General features: G+C 46.9%; 1 protein-coding gene across 11 annotated transcripts in view; it reads left to right on the top strand.

The window, feature by feature from the left end:
* Window positions 1–7,409, top strand: part of shank2b (SH3 and multiple ankyrin repeat domains 2b) — a 1,108,014-nt gene extending 1,100,605 nt beyond the window's left edge. For 10 of the 11 annotated variants that reach the window (XM_068046566.1, XM_068046567.1, XM_068046565.1 and 7 more), the window contains one exon: window positions 5,008–7,409. In XM_068046566.1, coding sequence (XP_067902667.1) covers window positions 5,008–5,575 — 568 coding nt within the window. In that variant the 3' untranslated portion in view covers window positions 5,576–7,409. The remainder of the gene's footprint in view (window positions 1–5,007) is intronic. The other variant, XM_068046568.1, reaches the window with a different exon arrangement.
* The last annotated feature ends 2,431 nt before the right edge of the window (window positions 7,410–9,840 follow it).

Genomic DNA, 9,840 nt, shown 5'->3' with positions numbered 1-9,840 from the left:
TCAGAGAGACAGGCAGAAATCTGTACATATCACAAAGTGGAGAATTTCTTTCCCTTTCAAGCCTCCAATATCCAAGCCCAGATGGGTTACACATATTGGGAAGAACAATGACCCCAACATTGACCCCTGGCAAACATTGTTTACACCCCTGTAGTCTGAAAAGCATTAACTGAGCACTACTTTCTGTTTCCTGACCACCTTTTCCCTACTGCCGGATTCCCCCTTAATATAATACTTCAATCCTAAATATAATACTTCTAAATCCTACCAGCAAGTCTCTTATGCAGCAGATTTCTCAAGATCATTTTTACAATGTGTGTCCACAATGCTCACTGCAATTCTTTTATCAATGTACTTCAATATTTCCTCAACTTTGGAAGATCAACGAGCATCCCAGATACACCGTGTAACCCGGGGTTTCCATGAAAGTTATATCAACTGTTCAGGAGCCTCGCCCACCCACCCCCCCCCCCCCCCCCCAAAGAAATTAGCACGATGAAACTGGCAGAACATCACCTGCTTGCATTGCCAAAAGTCTGATTGAGAGGATATGATGCAGGTCTTGACAATGCTGAGAGTGCAGATAATTTAGACATTAGATATAATATAAACTATGCTCATAAAACTAGAGGACAAGATTATTAAATTGTAACGCTTCAAATCAAACTAGATAATGCGTTTATTTTCTCCCATACAGGAGTAGTAGTATGAAATATTCTCCCGCCAAGAGCAGTTAAAGCCATGGTAATTCCTTAAGAGTGATCTAATTAAGAACAAGATTTAAGGCTTAAAGGGATAATTATAAGGAAAGGACATTATGCTTCCAATCCTGCTAGTTACCACAAAAAATTTCACCTAAGGGATTATGAGCAGTCAGAGTACAATGTTCAGTTTACGTCTTAGATTCATTTGATTGTCTTCAAAGATCAGAGAGAGAATTCACGCTTTATCTTCTTAGACGTGAACTACAGGAAAACTTTCCATCTCTGTAACCACCTCCAGCCCTACAGGCCTCTGCAATCTCTGTGCTGCTCTGACCCTGGCCTCTTGCACATCCCCAATTTCCATCACTCCACCATTGGTGGCCATGCCTTCAGCTGCCAGGGCCCTAAGCTCTGGAATTCTCTCCCTAAACCTTTCTGCCTGTCTACTTCTCTTACTTCCTTTAAGTTGCTCCTTAAAACCTACCTCTTTGACCAAGCTTTTGTCCTAATGTCTCTTTGTGACTCGGTGTCAAATTTTGATAATGCTCCTGTGAAGTGCCTTGGACCGTTATACTACTTTAAGGGCCCAAGGAAAGTAGCCATTGTAGGAGGCCGAATTGTGCCATTTGTCTTCCATGTTTTCTTTTGCTGTACCAGGCATGAAATTAAATGTGAAAAATTATATAACTGAAAAAAAATTCTCACTAAAGATCACCCTGCTTCTTAAGAAAACAATGGGTTCTTAGAGATTCACACAAAGTAATTAGGGCGTGCTTTGGGCAAGGTTAGCTGTTTTACTAAAACAAATCTTGCAGTTTTACCTGTGATCAAAAATTTAAGAAATCAAAATTAATGCTTATCTTTATGACCCAAACCAAAGTTATTCATAACGTTCTCTGCAATTGTGACCATGATGTTTGTATTCCTACCTGTTCCCCTCAATCTCTGTGTAGTCAACCCACACTATCCTCCTCCAAATGTCTTGGACCTGATAGCCTACATCTTAAGGTTCCAAAAGGTACAAATGTAACTCCGAAAGGAGGGAGAGGGAGCCTGTTAGCCTGACATCAGTCATTGAGATATGCTTGAATCCATAATTGAGGAGTTAACAAGACACTTAAATCATATGATTAGGCAGAGTTAACATGGTTTTATAAAAGAGAGGTCATGTTTGACAAACGTTAGGGTTTTTTGATGCTGCAACTAGCAGGGTAGATAAAGGGGAACCAGTGAATGTAGTATATTTGGATTTCCAAAAGGCATTTGATAAGGTGCCACATAAAAGGTTGTTCGATAAGATAAGGGCTCATGGGGATTGGGGTAATATATTAGCATGGATATAGGATTGATGAATGGAGAGAAAACAGTGAGTAGGAATGAACACGGCATTTGCAAGTTAGTAGGCTGTAACCAGTGGGATCCGCAAGGATCAGTGCTGGGGCCTCAACTATCTACAATTTATATTAATGACTTGGATGAAGAGACTGAGAGTAATGTATCCAAGTTTGCTAATGATACAAAGCTAGGTGGGACAGTTAGCTGTGAAGAGGACATAGACATTAAGTGAGTGGGCAAGAAGGTGGCAGATGGAGTATAATGTGGGGAAAGGTAAGGTTATTCACTTTGGTACAAAGAATAAAAAAGCAGAATTTTGTAAATTAATAAATGTCAATGTTCAGAGAGACTTGGGTGTTCTCTTACCAGAAACACAAAGTTAGCATACAGGTACAGCAAGCAATTGGGAAGCCAAATGGTATGTTGGCCTTTATTGCAAGTAGGTTGGAGTATAAAAGTGAGGCAGTCTTGCTGCAGTTGTACAGGGCTTTGTTTTTTTAAAAATTCATTCTTGGGGTGTGAGCATTCCCGGCAAGGTCAGCATTTATTGCCCGTCCCTAATGGCCATTGAGAAGGTGGTGTTGTCCATGTTCTCTAGGTACACCACAATGCTGTTTTCCATATCGATTTGATACAACTGAGTGACATGGTAGACGATTTCAGAGTTGAGAATCAACCACATTGCTGTGGATCTGAATTCAAGTGTAGGCCAGACCAGATAAGGATGGCAGATTTTCTTCCCTGGAGGACATTAGAGAGCCAAATTGGCTCTTGGGATAATCTGGTAGTTTCATGATTATTAATGAGACTAGCATTTTATTCCAGATGTATTAATTAATTGAATTTAAATTCCCCAGCTGCCATGATTGTATCTGAACTCCTGTCTCTGGAACTTTAGTCTGGGCCTCTGGATTACCAGTCCAGTAACATCCAGTAACATTACCACTATGCTATTGTCCCCATTGTGGCCTTACCTGGAGTACTGTGTACAGTTTTAGCCTCCTTATCTAAGCAAGGATGCATTTGCCTTGGGGATGGTGCGGCGAAGGTTCACTAGATTGGCTACTGCAATGAGAGGGTTGTTCTGTCACGAGAGGTTGATTGAAATGGGCCTATGTTTGCTGAAGTTTAAAAGAGTGAGAGGTGATCTCATTGAAACATACAAGGCTCTGAGGGGTCTTGACAGATTAGATGCTGAGAGGTTGTCTTTCCTGGCTGGAGAGTCTAGAACTAGGAAGCACAGTCTTGGGATAAGCGGTCGATCGTTTAAGACTGAGATGTGGAGGAATTCCTTCACACGAAGGGTTGTTAATCTTTGGAACTCTTTACCCGAGAGGGCTGTGGATGTTCAGTTGTTGAGTAAATTGAAAGCTGAAAAAGACAGATTTTTGGACTTGGAAATCAAGCGATGTGGAGATCAGATGGGAAAGTGACGTTGAGGTGTAAGATCAGCCATGGTCTTATTGAATAGCAGAGCAACTCGGGGTCACATGACCTGCTCCTGCTCTTATTTCTTATGTTCACCTTCAGCTTCCCCCGCCACCCCCCGCCTCCTCTTGCATCACCAACTTTGTTCCCTGACCCTGACTTTATCCTCGACCCCAGGCATCCAAACTGTTTGCAACCTTGGCCTCTTATTTTTTTCAAGCACGAGTTGAGTGCTTGAACCCATGTCATCCTCAAAAGAATTGCCCCCTCCCCCATCTCAGCCCATTTGCTGCTGAAATTCTGATCAGCCCCGAACTTTTTTGCCCCATTACAGCAACAAATACAAAAGCAAATTCCTGCAGATGCTGGAAATCTGAAATAAAAGCAGAAAATGCTGGAAACCCACAGCAGGTCTGGTGGCAGAGGCAGAGTTTACGTTTCAGGTCAATGGCCCTTTCACCAGAACTGTTCTGATGCTGCCTGACCACCTGAGTGTTTCCAGCTTTTCCTGTTGCTATTGTCCCATTGTTTTCCTGTCCGGCCTCCCATCTACAGCTTTTCCAAAGCTCTGTTGCTTGTATCCTATCCCACATCAGGATCCACTCATCTAATGGCAATATGTGTACCATCTACAAGATGCACTGCAGCAATGCACCAAGGCTCCTTAGACAGCACCTTCCAAACCCGCGGCCTCTACCACCTGAAAGGACAAGGGCAGCAAATGCATGGGAACACCACCACCCGCAAGTTCCCCTCCAAATCACACACCATCCTGACTGGGAACTATATCGCCGTTCCTTCACTGTCGCTGGGTCACAATCCTGGAACTCCCTTCCTAACAGCACTGTGGGTGTACCTACCCCACATGGACTGCAGTGGTTCAAGAAGGCAGCTCACCACCACCTTCTCAAGGGCAATTAGGGATGGGCAATAAATGCTGGCCTGGCCAGTGACACCTACATCCCATGAATGAATAAAAAAAAAAATAGGGTGAGAAAATGGAGTTGATGTAGTTCAGCCACGATCTTATTGAATGGAAGAGTGGGTTCGAGGGGCTCTAAGACCAATAATGGGGATGGTAATGGGACAAGTGCAGAAACAAAAGTTGGTCTAGAGGAGGTGTAAATGGTCGTCTGGTTGCTTTTTCTTCATCCTGGCCTGACGCTTCTCAATCCCACTCCAATCTTGGCAATGGTTGTCTACTTGGTGCAATGCTTGTATATAATGCTCCCTGGAAGCTTTCAAAACTTCTTGTCATTTTCTTTGTGAAATTCCTGTTCCCATCCCTTTAAATTTGACTTCCACGCAATCTTGGTCTCCTATCAATTTTGATTTTTGGGTGAGGGGTGTGGGATACTTAAAATAAGCGGCCAAGCCACCTGGCCAAAATAGGTGGGAGCCTCATTAATATATTTAAATTGGGGAACTCACAGCCGTTGATAGCTGGAGATTCCTCCCCCACCCCACCCCCATCCATCACTCCCTCCATCCACAGCCCAAAAGCAAATAAACTAACTCTTCTGTCTTGTTTATTCTGCAGGATTTCTGATGGAGTGAACAGTACTTCAGGTGTACAGCGGAATGCAACAGTAACTTTCACCATTCGGCCTGGAACCAGCCAACCCATAACCGTTCAGAACCGGACGTCAGATTTTGACAGTATGACCATTTTAAAACGAGCCCCGAGCCCCGTGGTCTCCCCGACAGACACTGGCCAGGCTCCCAGGCCTTCCTCTCTCCCTGCGGCTGCTCCATCGCCTACTCTTTCTGATGCCTTTGGCTTCCAAAGTCCGCCGGTGGCTGGGGAAGGGCATTTTGGCACCCAGCCGGGCCGCAGCCGATCCCCTTCTCCGTCTGCTTTGCAACAGCCAGTCTCAAACAAACCTTTTGCATCCAAGGCTGTCCTCCTTTGGACTAAACATGACGTGGCAGACTGGCTGGACACTTTGAACCTCGGAGAACACAAAGATGCGTTTTTGGATAACGAAATAGATGGGACACATTTACCGTCACTTCAGAAGGAAGATTTAATCGATCTCGGGGTGACGAGAGTTGGACATCGAATGAACATAGAACGAGCTTTAAGACAACTACTATCGGTTAGATAAACATTTATTTGAATGCTTTACAAAGTAACTAAAAGATCTCTCATTATTTTTGTCAACAGTCTACATTCACCATAGCTCTGGCTGGAATATAATGTGCGACTGAAATATTTTTAAAAGCTCAGCATGAACATTTGTTCCGATAAAAGCCTCTAGTACATTTATAAGCACAATAAGTTGACAGTATCAGTGGCTCGTCAGTCAAGCAACGCCATGTGCCACTGATGTGCTGAGAAGAATAGTGCAAAAGTGAAGATCCTTTTGTGATGTAAATATACTACAGCATAATCTATATTTTGAACGATGACCTTTTAATATTGACCTCACTTGGACATGTCTTAATGATACTGTAGTTGAACCAGCAGAGCTGTGTTATATACTTTCTACCTTTGCTAGTACAGTATTTCTTCACAAGGATCACAATCAATAATGTAGAAGATGTGCAGCAGATCAGCTCACTCCTGTTTTACTCCTTTTTCCTTTGGACAAGAAGTGACGCTGACTAGAATTTTATTTCCTTTCTGCTGAGCAGTCTAATCCTTTCCAGTATTGTGTGGGGGGGCGAAAGAAGTATGGAGCTCTTTTAACTTTTCACATTTTGACACGCTCTCTTAATACTCTACCATGATGGGGCTCTGTTGTAGCATTTGTCCAATTCTTTCCTCAAAAGCTAATAGAGATTTGTTTTTGGTGTTGCTGTGTCTTTCCCCAATGCTGTTGTCAGGAGCTGCTCTTGAGAACAGTGACAAGGGTGTTAAACTAATCATTATTGTCTTCCATAAGAGCGCAGGTGATTTACCACAACTATTTACTAGAGCATTCAGGAGTGCTCTGAATGGGCCATGTCTATATTCAGTTTCAGAACAGATGGGTTCGGCTCGTTTGAGCTGTGTAGGAAAAAATGTCTCGCTTATTGAAAATAAAATTTAAAACAAAAAGGGGGTTTCTATTTGTCATTTTAGCTGCTATTCTTTTTCACAGCGGTGTATGCGTTTAATCTGATTAATTGGGTAATGACGTGTAAAGTAAGTTATTTCAATTGAGGAATGTAGCTGCACAGTAAATTTTAATTTTTTAACGCGCTCTGCCAAAATACAAGTGAAGTTAAATCTGAGCGGATTGCTTTGTGAGGCAGTGATGTTAGTGGGTGATTTCATCCTGGCCTTTTCTTACGGCTGGACATTGATCCTGGCACAAAAGATTAATTATATCTGTATAACGACAGGTGCATTTTCTCCACCACATTACACACTCACTCACTTTTAAGGTCTGCATTTCTGTTGCATATTGTAATTAAAACTGGCAATCTTAAGCACTTAGTTTGTGTAACAATTGTGTATACAGTACCAAATCTCGCAAGGAGTAAATTGTGTATTAACATACAGGAACCCCTGTTTCCGGGAGACTTGAGTCATACTGTTAACTTCAACGGGAGCGATTTGCTGCGACTGTTGGGGAACATTTTAATTTACAGGTTTCAGTTCTTGCACAGCTCTTAGTATTTATTTGTGGTATTTATCATACAGCTATACAGTTGATTCACGGACTCCTCTGTAATTGCAGCTGAAGAATTATCCAGTTGATCTGGCAATGATTACATCAATGAGCCTACAATATCACTTTCTTTACAAATAATAGTCATTTTTATTTTTTTATTTTGCTGGTGCATTAAGGTGTATTTCACTTTGATTTGTGTAAAAGACTTGTGTTCAGGTTATTAATGTTACTGTAATTTCTGTGATTTATATATCTTCATCTAGATTCCATTAAAAGTTCCTGTAACTTGCACTTTCCCAACTCCTCAATAACTTGTATGGCAACCAAATTATATAAGAAATAAATATTATAACAGCGAATAAAAGTTGTGTTACTGACTAGACATTGTGCCCATTAACCAGAATCATCAGGTCCCTTTCTATTGGCCTGTGATGGCTGCAGATGCAAGAACTGGAAACTGAATTTAAGTTCTATTTTGCTCTAAATCTTTCAAAGTACCCATAGTATTTAAACCTTTTCCCCCAATTCTCTGCTGTTTGTTTCTCCATGATCAGGACCACTCGCTGGTCTCAAGGGCAGGAATGAAAGCACACGAGAGCTTCTGATATTCTCTCTCTCCCTCTCTTTGTATTTTTTCCCCCACTGCGCTCTCCATCTTTTCCTTTCTCCACATTTCATTCTCCCTCTCCATCCTCACTCTTGCTCTTTCTCCCTCTCTTTACCCCCTCCTCCTCCTCCTCTCTTTTCCCCTCCCCCTCCTCCTCCTCTCTTTTCCCCCTCCTCCTCCTCTCTTTTCCCCCTCCTCCTCTTTCACCCCCCCCTCCTCCTCCTCCTCTTTCACCCCCCCTCCTCCTCCTCCTCCTCTCCTTTCCCCCTCCTCCTCCTCCTCCTCTCCTTTTCCCCCTCCTCCTCCTCCTCCTCTCCTTTTCCCCCTCCTCCTCCTCCTCCTCTCCTTTTCCCCCTCCTCCTCCTCCTCCTCTCCTTTTCCCGCCTCCTCCTCCTCCTCCTCTCCTTTTCCCCCTCCTCCTCCTCCTCCTCTCCTTTTCCCCCTCCTCCTCCTCCTCCTCTCCTTTTCCCCCTCCTCCTCCTCTTCCCCCTCCTCCTCCTCTCCTTTTCCCCCTCCTCCTCCTTTTCCCCCTCCTCCTCCTCTCCTTTTCCTCCTCCTCCTCCTCCTCCTCTCCTTTTCCCCCTCCTCCTCCTCCTCCTCCTCTCCTTTTCCCCCTCCTCCTCCTCCTCCTCCTCTCCTTTTCCCCTCCTCCTCCTCTTCCCCCTCCTCCTCCTCTCCTTTTCCCCCTCCTCCTCCTCTCCTTTTCCTCCTCCTCCTCCTCCTCCTCTCCTTTTCCCCTCCTCCTCCTCCTCCTCCTCTCCTTTTCCCCCTCCACCTCCTCTCCTTTTCCCCCTTTTCCCCCCCTCCTTTTCCCCCCCTCCTTTTCCCCCCCTCCTTTTCCCCCCCTCCTTTTCCCCCCTCCTTTCCCCCCCCTCCTTTCCCCCCCCCTCCTTTCCCCCCCCCTCCTTTCCCCCCCCCTCCTTTCCCCCCCCCTCCTTTCCCCCCCCCCTCCTTCCCCCCCCCCTCCTTTCCCCCCCCTCCTTCCCCCCCCTCCTTTCCCCCCCCCTCCTTTCCCCCCCCCTCCTTTCCCCCCCCCTCCTTTCCCCCCCCTCCTTTCCCCCCCCCTCCTTTCCCCCCCCTCCTTTCCCCCCCCTCCTTTCCCCCCCCTCCTTTCCCCCCCCTCCTTTCCCCCCCCTCCTTTCCCCCCCCTCCTTTCCCCCCCCTCCTTTCCCCCCCCTCCTTTCCCCCCCCTCCTTTCCCCCCCCTCCTTTCCCCCCCTCCTTTTCCCCCCTCCTCCTCCTCCTCCTCTCTTTTCCCCCCTCCTCCTCCTCCTCTCTTTTCCCCCCCCCTCCTCCTCCTCCTCCTCTCTTTCCCCCCCTCCTCCTCCTCCTCCTCCTCTCTTTTCCCCCCCTCCTCCTCCTCCTCCTCTCTTTCCCCCTCCTCCTCCTCTCTTTTCCCCCTCCTCCTCCTCCTCCTCTCTTTTCCCCCTCCTCCTCCTCTCTTTCCCCCTCCTCCTCCTCTCTTTTCCCCTCCTCCTCCTCTCTTTTCCCCCTCCTCCTCCTCTCTTTTCCCCCTCCTCCTCCTCTCTTTTCCCCCTCCTCCTCCTCTCTTTTCCCCCTCCTCCTCTTTCACCCCCCCTCCTCCTTTTCCCCCCCCTCCTCCTTTTCCCCCCCCTCCTCCTTTTCCCCCCCCTCCTCCTTTTCCCCCCCCTCCTCCTTTCCCCCCCTCCTCCTTTTCCCCCCCTCCTCCTTTTCCCCCCCTCCTCCTTTTCCCCCCCCTCCTCCTTTCCCCCCCCTCCTCCTTTTCCCCCCTCCTCCTTTCCCCCCTCCTCCTTTTCCCCCCTCCTCCTTTTCCCCCCCTCCTCCTTTCCCCCCCTCCTCCTTTCCCCCCCTCCTCCTTTTCCCCCCCCTCCTCCTTTTCCCCCCCCTCCTCCTTTTCCCCCCCCTCCTCCTTTTCCCCCCCTCCTCCTTTTCCCCCCCTCCTCCTTTTCCCCCCCCTCCTCCTTTTCCCCCCCTCCTCCTTTTCCCCCCCTCCTCCTTTTCCCCCCCTCCTCCTTTTCCCCCCCCTTCTCCTTTTCCCCCCCCTTCTCCTTTTCCCCCCCTCCTCCTTTTCCCCCCCTCCTCCTTTTCCCCCCCTCCTCCTTTTCCCCCCCTCCTCCTTTTCCCCCCTCCTCCTTTCCCCCCCTCCTCCTTTTCCCCCCCCTCCTCCTTTCCCCCCCTCCTCC

This window comes from Heterodontus francisci, chromosome 14, assembly GCF_036365525.1.
Source record: "Heterodontus francisci isolate sHetFra1 chromosome 14, sHetFra1.hap1, whole genome shotgun sequence".
NCBI lineage: Eukaryota > Metazoa > Chordata > Chondrichthyes > Heterodontiformes > Heterodontidae > Heterodontus > Heterodontus francisci.
The sequence above is the reverse complement of the archived record's forward strand: the minus strand, read 5'-3'. Positions and strand labels throughout refer to the sequence as shown.